Raw genomic sequence first — 11,251 nt, 5'->3', positions numbered from 1 at the left:
CAGAAGGAATACGCTTGTGGTACAGCATGTATACTTGACCAGGAAGAGCTAAAGTTACTCTATGTGCATACATTCGCGGCGGCGCGCCGCCGCGAAACCTCCAAAAAAGCCAGAGGATATCTCTTGTAAATTTTGGGCACTTTGAAACGACTTTGAGCGATGTTCGAGCACATAAACACCGTCCACCTCGTCCTCCGCTTCGCGGGTAGTCATAATATAAGCGCCCATATCCGTACAGTGCGGCGGCGTGAGCCGCCGCGAAGCTCTCGCAAATCCATATATTTCTGACTCAAAATTTGCAGGTAAGTATGGTTAATATGTATGCATCGTACGCGACGCTCGCGCAGAAGTCGCGCGCCAGGGCAGTCGAGTGCGCGCCCTTGCACGTCCCGAACGCGCCTTCGGCGCGCGCGACCATCCCACCCTGGGCACCATATATGGGCCGCTGCGCGGCCCGTTTCGCACCGTCCGAGCCCTTGGTATGACTAATTTTCCCGGGACGGTTGCCTGGGAGTAAATTGTGGGCGCGGGCAGCGTGGGCGCCTACGGGGTGGCCCCGAGAGCAAGATTTCGCAGTCTGGTCTGGCCGAGGCTTTCGCTCTCCATCATCCTCCTCGAGCTCACATATACCCCCCTCCCCCTCCCCGCCCTCCCCGACATCACCCTCCCCCCCGCCTCGCCCACACGACCCACACGGCTATGACGCACCGGACGCACGAACGCTCCCCGTCCCCCCAGCCCGACGCCTCAGAGCCCGGGCTGCTCAAAAGGCTCAAGTCGAGCCACATCTCGGGAACCGGCGCCGCCTCGAGCGCGACCGTCGACCCGACCCCGCACTTCGCGCCGGACCTCTTTGGGCCGTCGAATATCCACCGGCTGCACACCGAGTACGACGCGAGCGCGCCCTTCAAGCACGCCGTCGTCGACAAGCTCTTCCAGGACGATCTCCTCCAGCGCGTGAAGGACGAGGCCTTGGCAGAGCTCAGCTTCTCGGAAAAAGAGACAGATATCTACAAGGTGCGTCCCCGACCTCTGCTGCTGCTGCTAAGCGGACGGGACCAGGCCCGCTCGCCCGCGCCCGCGCCCCCGTCCGCTTCCCCGCGCAAATCGCAATCGGTGGCTGAGCCTGCGTCCGCGCTTTATCTAATCAGGTCTACCAAACTGGCGACCTCGCCTCGCTCAACTTCCTCGACCTGCAGCAGATCGCGCTCCTGCCATCACTGCTTACACTGCGCGATGCACTCTACTCGCCCATGTTCCGCTCCTTCCTGCGCGCGGTCACCGGCTGCGGCCCGCTCTCGGGCACGAAGCAGGACATGTCCATCGTCAGCTACCGCAAGGGCTGCCATCTGCTCAACCACGACGACGTCATCGGGACCCGCCGCGTCTCGTACATCCTTTACATGCCGCTCCCACATTACCAGGGCTGGCAGCGCGAGTGGGGCGGCGCGCTCGAGCTGTACCCCGTCAGACCGGGACCGGACGGTGTGCCCGAGCCCGAGGCGGTCCCGAGCAAGAGCATCCCGCCCGTGTGGAACCAGTTTGTGTTTTTCGAGGTGCAGCCAGGACACAGCTTCCACTCGGTCGAGGAGGTAGTCGTGGGCGAGTCGGAGGACGGCCGGCAGCGGTTGAGCATCAGTGGCTGGTTCCATGCCGCTCAGCCTGGAGAGGAGGGCTACCAGCCAGAGCACCAGCCAGAGCTGAAGAGCTCACGAGAGCAACTTGTAGGTCGCCTTCCACTCCGTTATGCAGGGGGAAGCATACTAAATATCCGTTCTATTTGTAGGCCTCCACCCAGACGGACTTCCGGGCGTACCCCGAAAACATCGAGCCTCCACTCCCGAGCGATTCGTTGACAGAAGACCACGTATCCTTCCTCTCCGAGTACCTCAACCCCGTCTACCTCCAGACACGTACCATGAAGGCTCTCGCGTCCCGCTTCGTCGAAGAGTCCAGTCTCGAGCTACACTCCTTCCTCTGTGCCCCACTCGCCGACAAACTGCGCGCCGGGCTCAAGGACAGGGACGACGCAGACGGGCTCGGCCCGAACCGCCCCACACGCATCCCCCCACACTCCGCAGGGGCAGAGGGCGCGTGGGAGTTGCGCGGTCCTCCACACAAATGGCGCTACTGCACGCTTCGGGCCCCTGGGGGCGGCGCCCGTATGGCGGTCAGCCCACGCTGGGCACATACGGACCCGGACGAGGCGGTACGCAGCCTACAGGACGAACTGCTCCCGAGCCCTGCGTTCCGTGCATGGCTTGCGTGCGTGTCGAATCTGCTCCCGATGCGCTATTCTGCGGAGGCGCGCCGCTTTAGGCCTGGCCTGGACTATACGCTCGCGACGAGCGAGGCGAAGGACACGCGGCTAGATGTCGTCCTCGGACTTACGCCGCAAATTGAGGGGCACGATACGGCGCCCGCGAGTGGCAGTGGCGAGGAGGAGCCGTTGCGAGGGTGGCAGAGCGGAGAGTGGGGAGCTTGGGAGGTGAGAATCACACCTTGCACAGCCTGGGAGCGCATCGCTAATTGACGTGTGTTCAAAGTGCTACATGGCGCCTCACGACGAGGAAGACGACCCGGCGGTCTACCGCTCGGGCTCGCACAAGAAGACGGTCAACGGCGCGAACGGTACCAACGGTACTAACGGCCACGTCGCGGACGAAGAGGCGGAGATGGCCGATGCGGACGACGAAGACGCAGACGAGGACGATGAGGAAGACGACGGCACACTGCTGACGGTCCAGCCGGGCTTCAACCGGCTGCTGCTTGTCCTGCGCGACGAAGGCGTGATGCGCTTCGTCAAGTATGTCTCCGCCGCAGCCGAGGGCTCGCGGTGGGACATCTGCGGCGAGTTCGAGATTGGGATGGTGCAGGAGGAGTCCGGGGACGAGTCGTGAAAGAGCTGCGCGCGCGTAGCGCTGTGGTCATCCTCTCCTACGGCAGAGTGCCACATGTACACCCATATATTTTTCCCGGTGATAGTAGCAGTAGCAGTAGTTGTAGTAGTGCTTGTAATGCCATACCATTCTCGTCCACTCACCGCTCGCAGACCGAAAGACCCGCGCATACTCTGCTCGTCCGCGCTTCGTCCGTGCGTCCGCGTCGGTCTTGAACAAGTGCGGGAGCCCGGGCCGGCCTATCCAGCATGGGCGTCTACACAATTAAGCTGTGACGCAGTGCAAGCGCCCATTTCCTCTCATTCGCGTCCACCAGCCCGAGACACCCTCGAGACAGGAAACTGCCATGGCCGCCATGCCTCCACCACCATTCGTCGTGCCACCGCCTCTTCCGCCAGGGTGGACGGAGCATACTGGTGTGTGACCACTCGCCCTGCGCACGCCACCACGCCGCTGACGGCACTTGCGCTGAACAGGTCCGAATGGCCAACCGTACTACTTCAACACACACACGCAGGAGTCCACGTACGTCCGACCGCTCCCGGCGTTCCCCATCATTCCTCAGGCTGCCGCAGCACCCGCGGCCTCTGTTCCCAAGAAGCCTAAGAAGGAGAAGCCGGTGGTGAAGACCCCGATCCCGGGGACTGAATGGCTGCGTGTCATCACGAACGAGGGGAACACGTTCTACACGCACACCGCACGAAAGCAGAGCGTGTGGACCGTCCCCGACGAGATAAAGGAGGCGGTGGAACAGCTCGAGCGCGATGAGGCGCTGAAGAAGGCTAAGGAGGCTGAAGAGACTGCGCGCAAAGCTGAGGAGAAGAAGGCGGCGAGAGAGGCCGAGCGGATACTGGTCGAGGCGCAAGGCATCGCGGTGAAGCGCAAGGCGGCGGAGTCGGTCCCTATGGACGAGTTCGTGGTGTCGAAGAAGGCGAAGGTGTCTGGAGAGGCGGAGGATGAGGGCATGAGTGACGAGGAGGATGACGAGGATAGCGATGAGAGCGAAGAGGAAGAATGGCAGAAAGAGGCGGCCGCACAGCTTGCGAAGGAGGCGGAAGAGGAGAAAGTGCGACAGGAGGAAGAGCGGAAGCGGGAAGAGGAGGAGGCCCGCAAACTCAAAGAAGCGGAAAAGCAGAGGGGCAAAGCCCAGCTCCACATGCCAGAGCGCGTCGACCTTTCGATCGAGGAGGCCAAGGCATTGTTCAAGGTAGGTCACCGATCGTATTTTCGCAGAGATGGAAGCGTGCTTAATGCAGGTCTTACAGACACTCCTTCGGGAGAAGAACATCAACCCCCTCCATCCTTGGGATACATCGCTGCCGCTCTTCGTGTCAGATCCGCGATACGTGCTGCTCCCCTCAGTCTCCGCGCGACGGGAGACTTTTGACGAGTATTGCCGAGAACGCGCTCGGGAGCTCCGTGAATCCAAAGTGAAGGTGGAGAAGGTGACCGTAGACCCGCGCCAAGAATTCGAGCGCCTGCTCAAAGACGAGGTGAAGAGCACACGGACCAGCTGGACCGAATGGCGAAGGCAGTGGAAGAAAGACCGTCGATTCTACGGCTGGGGGCGCGACGATCGTGAACGTGAGAAGCGTTTCAGGGAGTACCTCAAAGAGCTCGGTGAACGTATGTGCCATCATTCTGTGGCTCTTTGAACGCTCACAGCTGACATGTCACCGGACAGAAAAAAGAGCGGCGGCACAGAAGGCCGAGAAAGACTTCTTTGCGCTGCTCAAGGAAAGTGGCTTGGCCAAACCTTCGACCGTCTGGAAAGATGTAGGTGCCCCTGCTCTTCCGAGATGGGCCGCCGGTTGTTCACGACAATACAGATCAAGAAGCACCTAGTCTCTGACCCGCGATATGATGCGGTGGGCTCATCGTCTCTGCGCGAGGAGCTCTTCAATACGTATCTTAAGGCGGGTGTAGCATCTGACGAGCCTGCGGAAACGTCGACACCGAAAGATGGTGCGGAGCAGCAGCCCGCAGAAGACGATCATGAACGAGATCGCAGGAAGAAGGAACGCAAGGAGCGCGCCGTCCTGGACCGCGAGAACAAGGTCAGAGTAGAGCGGAGCAAAGTGAACGCCGAGATCGACCGCTCAAAGCTTGGCCTCACGAGGGAAGAAGGGGAACTTGGGTTTAGGTGCGCCAGTTAGCCTTCGCCACTGAAACGTTACTCGGCGCCGCTCACCTTGTTTCGTTTCGGTATTGCCTTACAGGACGATGCTGACTGATGCCATCCGGGACCCACAGGTATGCCATTCCTCCATACATGTACAGATGGCTGACTTTTTGGAAATTGCGTGTCTATCAGGTCACTTGGGAAACCGTCCTGCCTCAGCTTCAGACAGATCCGCGATTTGTCAACTCGCCCTTGCCCCCCAATCAACAACTCCACCTGTTTCATGCGCACGTTAACGCGTTGCGCGCTAAGCATTTGGAGACAATGCAGGCGCTCTTCGCGTCGCATGCGCCGGCGTTGAACACGCCGTTCACCGCGCTTCCTGTCGCAACGTTGCTCTCGTCACCTCCTACACTCAAACTTGGCTTTGACGTTGATCAGCTTGAACGGGAATTCGACAAATGGCAGAGGGAGCGCTGGACCGCGTCGCGTGCAGCCTTCGATCAGATGCTGGGTGAAAACACCTTTGTCGAGTTTTGGGGCCGGCTTGGGAAGATGGGCGACAAGGGCGTCAACTTTAGCATCACGAACGAAGACCTTGGTGACGACGACGAGGAGGCACAAGTCGACATGAAGGTGCTCGCAAAGGGCGTGGATCTGAAAGAGATGATCAAGGTCCTGAAGGTCAGTAGCCTCCTGCATCGCCTGCTCACCCCGTCCAGCCCGGTCGGTATGGCTCACAACGCGTCCCATTTAGAACGACAAGCGCTACCTCGTCTTCGATCACATCCCTGAGCAACGGGAACAGTGGTTAAGGGTGCGTCGATCCGGCGGTACGCCGGCCAACGGTAATCTGATGTCGCCTATAGGACTACCTGTCGCAACTGTCAGCGCCAACGCTATCCGTGCATGTACCGGAAAAGTAACCGTTTGTACTGATACTAGCCACTGTATTGTTCTCTTCCGGTCCACTCATACTCGTACATTCTTGCTTCTCCTATTGGCCGTCTCTGAGTATGCAGGCACAGTCCTGCGGCGGTTGTGCGATGCTACTGCGGCTGTCTTCTTTCGGACGTACCGTAGCCTGAGCTTCCCGCGCGTCATCGGCGGTACAAACCCCGCAGCAGCCCTGTGTTGTCATAATGCGGGGATGTGCTTTCAGCGCCTTTGCCGCAGGCAGATCCGAGTCGTGATGGCCCCCTCGCGGTGGACCCACACCACAAGGTGGCTCCCTATAAGAACCGCAAGTCGTAGCCATGCCCCACCAACATCCCTTTACGACTCCCCGCGACGACCATCATGTCTACGTCCAGCTATACCCCCGACGACAAACACACCTGGTGCCCGGCTACCGCAGGCGATAGCCGGTCCCCCTGTCCCGCCCTCAACGCCCTCGCCAACCATGGCTATATGTGAGCACATGACTCTCTGCACCATTGTCTACACCACATACTCACAAGTTCTCCATAGACCCCACGACGGGCGCGACTTGACCGCCCCTCAGCTCTCACAGGCTATCCAGAAGGTCTACGGCATCTCGCGCGTATTCGCTACGATCCTCGCGTATGGTGGCGTAGCGCGCTGTGGCGCGGGGGGCAAGCTCAACCTACACGACCTCGCTGCACATAATCTCGTCGAGCACGACGGCTCACTCGTTCACGCCGACACCAGCGAGGGCCAGAAGTACGCGCCGACGAACGTCGACCCCGCGCTCCTGCGCCAACTGCTCGACACGTCCTCGACGGGTTACCTCTCGCTCAAAGACCTCACTCAGGCACAGGTCTCACGCCAGGCCGCGTCTCCGCCACTCCACGCGCTACAGTCTATCGTCTCCAAGGGCGAATTGGATCTCATCATGGAGGTCTTTGGCATCCACGCGTCAGAGACGCTCGTCCCGAACGCCGAGGAGACTGTGCATGACGAGCTGGTGGTGCCGAAGTCGTTCCTGGAACAGTGGCTCGGCGAGGAGAGGCTGCCCGACGGGTGGAGCGGGCCGTCACATCAGACGGGCCTGAAGGAGATCATCACGGGCGTCCGGTCGATATCGAAGGCGGAGAGCGCGGAACGTCCGAAGGTGTTGTGAACTGCTCGCTCAGGGACTGGACGCATTCGGTACCGGTCGTGATACCCATGGACACCGTCGTCTCGCACAGTGGCTCCCATCTATTCCTGCATGCCCTTCCTTTGGATTCGTGATGGCGTCCTCGGCGTCTCGTGGACTTTATGCTACCAGTCGTGGCGGAATCCTCTCACCGTACTGTCACCGACCTCGGACTCTTCTCACACATGCATCACCTTCGTTGTAACATTTGTATTGTAGTGCGCGCATGATGTATCATAGGACACTGGACCGTTATTAATTGCCACGTGCGGCCTCTGTTTGTAGTAATATGCTGGCTTGCTCGTCCTTCTCCTTCTCCTTCCACTACCGAATTGTGTGCTGTTGGTCCTGAGTATCTCTCTACTCCACCAGCTGTCTTACCTGGACTATGAATAGAGGGTTCCCCGCAGGCGTGTACACATCGTCGAGCGGGCGAAGACGTTTAAAACTCGGGCCGTCGATTCGGATTCGGAAGCGTCTTACAGGCTGACGGTACCGCTCGTCCGGCACCTCTGTGCCTGTCATTCTAACTAACCGCTCGAGCGTGCCATGCGTAAGTGCCGCCGCCCTTGGAAGAGCGTGAGTGAGCCCATGCTATTCATATGCTCTGTTCATTTCCACGGATGGCAGATTTAGGTGCGTCTTCGTAATGTCCCGTCATGCCTTGCCGTCACCAAAGTGGGGTGCTGCCGTAGACTTACTAGGTTCAAGAGGCGAGGAACCCGGAAAAATTTGCACATCGCTATCGTCCGAGGATGATACTTGCTGGCAGTCGTCGACTATATCGACTATATGTCTCGATACACCCCGGAGGACATGCCATTCCCTGACCATGATGCACTGGGATCAATGCCCCATGACCCCATGTTGGACTGATTGACATCTACACTTTTGGTGGTACCCGCCTGGACGCCGCCGTTAGCAGCTGCCCTCGCGCGCTATCAGCTGGAAATTGGGTCAGCTGAAGCCCCGATGGAGGTAAGCCGCATTCCAAAACGCTCCTCCGAGCAGTACGCGTTTACTGACATCAACATCAAATTTTGTCCTAGTTCTTGTGACCAACTTGCCCGCAGCGCTGGTCATGCGCCTTCCTGCGCCTCCCATATACGCAGGTGTCAATCAGTTACGAGATAGGCCTGAGATTCGTGCCTTCCCCCGGTAGCTGCAGGCGACGGCCGCCGCGGTCCCCGAGCATTGGGATCGAAGCGTTCCCAATATAACCGCGCCGCCGCAAGACCGGCAGATTGGGGGTCGTCTCTTGACAGCCCTTGAGTGCCTATCACTCACCCCACCATCTCGGAGTTGCGGGCTGCGTCGTCTACTGAGCATTGCGCCGTCAACTTGCGCTATGTCCGTCATGCAGAACGACCTGGAGTACAAAAGAGCCATGACGAAGCGGGTCCTGTGGAAGTTGGACATCCACGTCTTACCACCCTTGGCACTGGTTCGTCTTCGCCCTCCTTGGATCCGAGTTTTTGACGCTGACCTCGTGCTTGTGCAAATCAGCTGTGGTTGGCAAACTTTATTGACAGGACGAACATCGGTAACGCAAGGTGAGTTCTCTGTCCACAGTATGGGGTCCCTCGTCAAGCGAACTTCCAGAATCGCGGGGCTTGAGCGGGACACCCACCTACACGGTACCCAATTCAACACCGCCCTTGCTGGTATGTCTTCTTCTGCTGGTGGGACCCTCCCTATGTTAACGTATTGTGCCATCCTAGTCTTCTATGTCTCGTACGTCCGAGAGCGCTCCTCGTTCAAGCTTGATTTCCTGACCAATCTTGTCTAGATATATCCTCGTGGAACTTCGTGAGCCCCCTCTGCTCTGCTCGATGTCAAAATGTAGCTGACGGCCTCGACAGCGTCAAACTGGGTGCTCAAGCGATTCAAAGCAAGCCGATGGCTTCCGTTCCTCGTCGCCCTGTGGGGCACCGTAACGACGCTCAGCGGGCTCGTGCACAACTACAGCGGGTTGATTGCAATCCGCTTCTTCCTTGGATTCTGTGAAGGCGGTCTCCTCCCAGGAATTGTACGTTCATGCTGGTTCACTCGCCTATGCACTACGCTAACGGTTGCGGCAGATGCTGTACTTGAGTACACTGTATGAACGCCACGAACTTCAACAACGGTAAGCATCAGTACCCTATTCTGCCCGCCAGCCGAAGACATAGCTGATCACATCCTTCTCAGAGTCGGCATATTTTATGCGTCAGCATCCCTCTCTGGCGCATTCGGAGGTATGACCTCGCCAACATGAAAATTCAGCGTACTGACTTGCGCTCAGGTCTTCTTGCGACCGCCATTATCAAGATGGACGGTATCGGCGGACTGGCTGGATGGAGATGGATCTTCATCCTTGAAGGCATCGCCACGGTTCTCATCGCCCTCACGTCCATGATCTTTTTGCCAGCGGATATAGGAACTGCCAAGTTCCTCAACCATGAGGAACGCCAGTTCGCGCGTAAGCTTTCATTTTGTTACTAGGACCACAGGGTACTCATTAGTATGGTAGTGCGCCGTCTCCAAATATCCCATGGGCCAGCGATGACCGCGCCACTATCAGAGCCTTCCCAGCGTATTACTAGAGCAGAGGCCACTCCGGAGCTCGGGGAGAAGGGTGAGGATATCAAGACTGAAGAAGTGCGCACAGAAGAAGCACTCGTTGTCGACCAAGCGGACGAGAAGTTCGAATGGGGAGAGGTGATGCGAGGTACCGGTTTCATTACTATGTGTTTTGCTCGCATCGCTGACTACCCATTGTTGGTAAGGTGTCAAGGATCCCCAAGTTTGGATGTCGGCAATATCGTATATGGGCATCATCATCAGCCTCTACTCATTCTCTCTGTTCCTGTGAGTCTATCTTACATTCTCCCGGTACATATTTGATATACTAACACCATCCAGACCAACGATCGTCTCCGGACTGGGCTACTCGGGAGGGGCTGCGCAACTCCATACCGGTGAGTATGATGGCTCGTTTCGCTTTTGATGATAGGCAGCTCACGATAACATTCCAGTACCGCCATACGTCCCAGCAGTGGTATTGACAGTAGTTGTTGCGGTTGCGAGTGACCGGCTCAGATGGCGAGGGCCGTTCATCCTGATATTCCTGCCCATCAGCATGGCCGGTGAGAAATTCATTCCATTCATCACGTAGTATGGCGCTGAAACGATTCATGCAGGGTACATTCTGGCCATAGCGGCGACGGTAATGTGGTTTGACATACGAGGATCTCGAGCTCCAGCTGACATCTGCACATATAGACGAACACCCAGCGTTACGCAGCTGGTGAGTTTATCAAGCTTGTATATGTGGTTTCCTGCAACATGCTAACTCTCTGTAGTCTTCCTCATGGCGGCAGGAATGTAAGTCCCGATGGGCTGTGAGTGCGGCGAAAGCTTCGTGACCGACACTGCATCATGATACAGCTACCCTTGTGGACCCTGCATCCTGTCTATCTTGCCGAACAACAGTGCCGGGCACTACAAGAAGGCTACTGCGGTGGCGCTCCAACTTGCTGTCGCGAACTGCGGGTGCGTTATGTTCCCGATTCGCTGACGCAGTGTATTAATCTCGCCACAGAGGATTCGTCGCGACGTTCACCTACGATTCGTCCCAAGCACCGACATACATCCGTGGCCACAGCATCACGCTTGGATTCGTCGTCGTGGCATGGTTGGCGATGCTGTGCAACGTGTCAGTACCCAGACACGTTCAGGAGTGTGATTGTACTCACAGGGTTCTGATAGCTTGTACTGTGTCTGGGAGAACCGCGCCCGCGCCCAAGGTCGCCGACAAGACAACCTGACGAAGTACCAGGAGCTGTGGGATGCGGGCAAGACGCGCGCCCCGATCGGAGACAGGCACCCCGAATTCCGCTTCACACTCTGAGCTCGCTCGAGGGAAGGGCGTGTGTTGAAGCACCGACTGTAATTGTAACGAGTCCAGGACAGAGATGAATGAATGTCATGATACATCGAGGATGGTTGTGCTTCAGCGTATCGGTACATGTGAATGTGAGAGGGCAAATAAGTACGCAGTAGGATAGAGTCGTGAAGTCGTAGCGTGGGTCGTAAAGCAAAGCAGGGGGATCAGGGGAGCGATAAATACTACTACCGGTAGAACCT

At 58.1% G+C, this 11,251-nt stretch overlaps 4 protein-coding genes across 4 annotated transcripts; all 4 read left to right on the top strand.

The window, feature by feature from the left end:
• Window positions 1–673: 673 nt before the first annotated feature.
• TRAVEDRAFT_56675 (nuclear protein) lies at window positions 674–3,030 on the top strand. The gene is made up of 4 exons (XM_008036966.1): window positions 674–1,017; window positions 1,152–1,724; window positions 1,787–2,488; window positions 2,547–3,030. Exons 1-4 carry the CDS (start codon window positions 700–702, stop codon window positions 2,898–2,900), a joined length of 1,947 nt encoding a protein of 648 aa, XP_008035157.1. The 5' UTR covers window positions 674–699; the 3' UTR covers window positions 2,901–3,030.
• Window positions 3,031–3,219: 189 nt separating this feature from the next.
• Window positions 3,220–6,003, top strand: TRAVEDRAFT_162430 (uncharacterized protein). The gene is made up of 9 exons (XM_008037159.1): window positions 3,220–3,316; window positions 3,377–4,107; window positions 4,166–4,526; window positions 4,585–4,676; window positions 4,730–5,043; window positions 5,120–5,153; window positions 5,215–5,706; window positions 5,780–5,839; window positions 5,892–6,003. The coding sequence occupies exons 1-9, from the start codon at window positions 3,247–3,249 to the stop codon at window positions 5,946–5,948; spliced, it is 2,211 nt and encodes a 736-aa protein (XP_008035350.1). The 5' UTR covers window positions 3,220–3,246; the 3' UTR covers window positions 5,949–6,003.
• A 305-nt stretch (window positions 6,004–6,308) lies between these two features.
• HTP1 (Cloroperoxidase) lies at window positions 6,309–7,378 on the top strand. The gene is made up of 2 exons (XM_008036589.1): window positions 6,309–6,434; window positions 6,493–7,378. The coding sequence occupies exons 1-2, from the start codon at window positions 6,322–6,324 to the stop codon at window positions 7,103–7,105; spliced, it is 726 nt and encodes a 241-aa protein (XP_008034780.1). The 5' UTR covers window positions 6,309–6,321; the 3' UTR covers window positions 7,106–7,378.
• Window positions 7,379–8,438: 1,060 nt separating this feature from the next.
• On the top strand, window positions 8,439–11,024 carry TRAVEDRAFT_26966 (MFS general substrate transporter). The gene is made up of 19 exons (XM_008036588.1): window positions 8,439–8,567; window positions 8,630–8,676; window positions 8,726–8,787; window positions 8,845–8,857; window positions 8,913–8,932; window positions 8,986–9,152; window positions 9,205–9,251; window positions 9,314–9,360; window positions 9,408–9,584; window positions 9,636–9,833; window positions 9,892–9,973; window positions 10,028–10,083; window positions 10,141–10,251; window positions 10,306–10,331; window positions 10,388–10,412; window positions 10,468–10,489; window positions 10,553–10,657; window positions 10,707–10,820; window positions 10,874–11,024. The coding sequence occupies exons 1-19, from the start codon at window positions 8,472–8,474 to the stop codon at window positions 11,013–11,015; spliced, it is 1,557 nt and encodes a 518-aa protein (XP_008034779.1). The 5' UTR covers window positions 8,439–8,471; the 3' UTR covers window positions 11,016–11,024.
• Window positions 11,025–11,251: the final 227 nt, after the last annotated feature.

This window comes from Trametes versicolor, assembly GCF_000271585.1.
Source record: "Trametes versicolor FP-101664 SS1 unplaced genomic scaffold TRAVEscaffold_3, whole genome shotgun sequence".
In the NCBI taxonomy this organism is placed as follows: domain Eukaryota; kingdom Fungi; phylum Basidiomycota; class Agaricomycetes; order Polyporales; family Polyporaceae; genus Trametes; species Trametes versicolor.
Note: the sequence above shows the minus strand (reverse complement) of the source record. Positions and strands in the feature narration are given on the sequence as shown.

What these genes read in the sequence shown, in the direction of transcription:
- TRAVEDRAFT_162430 (XM_008037159.1), top strand. Translation starts at nt 3,247, where the DNA reads ATGGCCGCCATGCCTCCACCACCATTCGTCGTGCCACCGCCTCTTCCG. An exon ending in AGGGTGGACGGAGCATACTG is followed by an intron (nt 3,317 to 3,376) that starts GTGTGTGACCAC and finishes TGCGCTGAACAG; the next exon opens with GTCCGAATGGCCAACCGTAC. An exon ending in GAAGGGGAACTTGGGTTTAG is followed by an intron (nt 5,044 to 5,119) that starts GTGCGCCAGTTA and finishes ATTGCCTTACAG; the next exon opens with GACGATGCTGACTGATGCCA.
- TRAVEDRAFT_26966 (XM_008036588.1), top strand. Translation starts at nt 8,472, where the DNA reads ATGTCCGTCATGCAGAACGACCTGGAGTACAAAAGAGCCATGACGAAG. An exon ending in TGAGGAACGCCAGTTCGCGC is followed by an intron (nt 9,585 to 9,635) that starts GTAAGCTTTCAT and finishes TTAGTATGGTAG; the next exon opens with TGCGCCGTCTCCAAATATCC. An exon ending in CTTGCTGTCGCGAACTGCGG is followed by an intron (nt 10,658 to 10,706) that starts GTGCGTTATGTT and finishes ATCTCGCCACAG; the next exon opens with AGGATTCGTCGCGACGTTCA.
- HTP1 (XM_008036589.1), top strand. Translation starts at nt 6,322, where the DNA reads ATGTCTACGTCCAGCTATACCCCCGACGACAAACACACCTGGTGCCCG. An exon ending in CTCGCCAACCATGGCTATAT is followed by an intron (nt 6,435 to 6,492) that starts GTGAGCACATGA and finishes AGTTCTCCATAG; the next exon opens with ACCCCACGACGGGCGCGACT.
- TRAVEDRAFT_56675 (XM_008036966.1), top strand. Translation starts at nt 700, where the DNA reads ATGACGCACCGGACGCACGAACGCTCCCCGTCCCCCCAGCCCGACGCC. An exon ending in AAGAGACAGATATCTACAAG is followed by an intron (nt 1,018 to 1,151) that starts GTGCGTCCCCGA and finishes TTATCTAATCAG; the next exon opens with GTCTACCAAACTGGCGACCT. An exon ending in AGAGCTCACGAGAGCAACTT is followed by an intron (nt 1,725 to 1,786) that starts GTAGGTCGCCTT and finishes TTCTATTTGTAG; the next exon opens with GCCTCCACCCAGACGGACTT.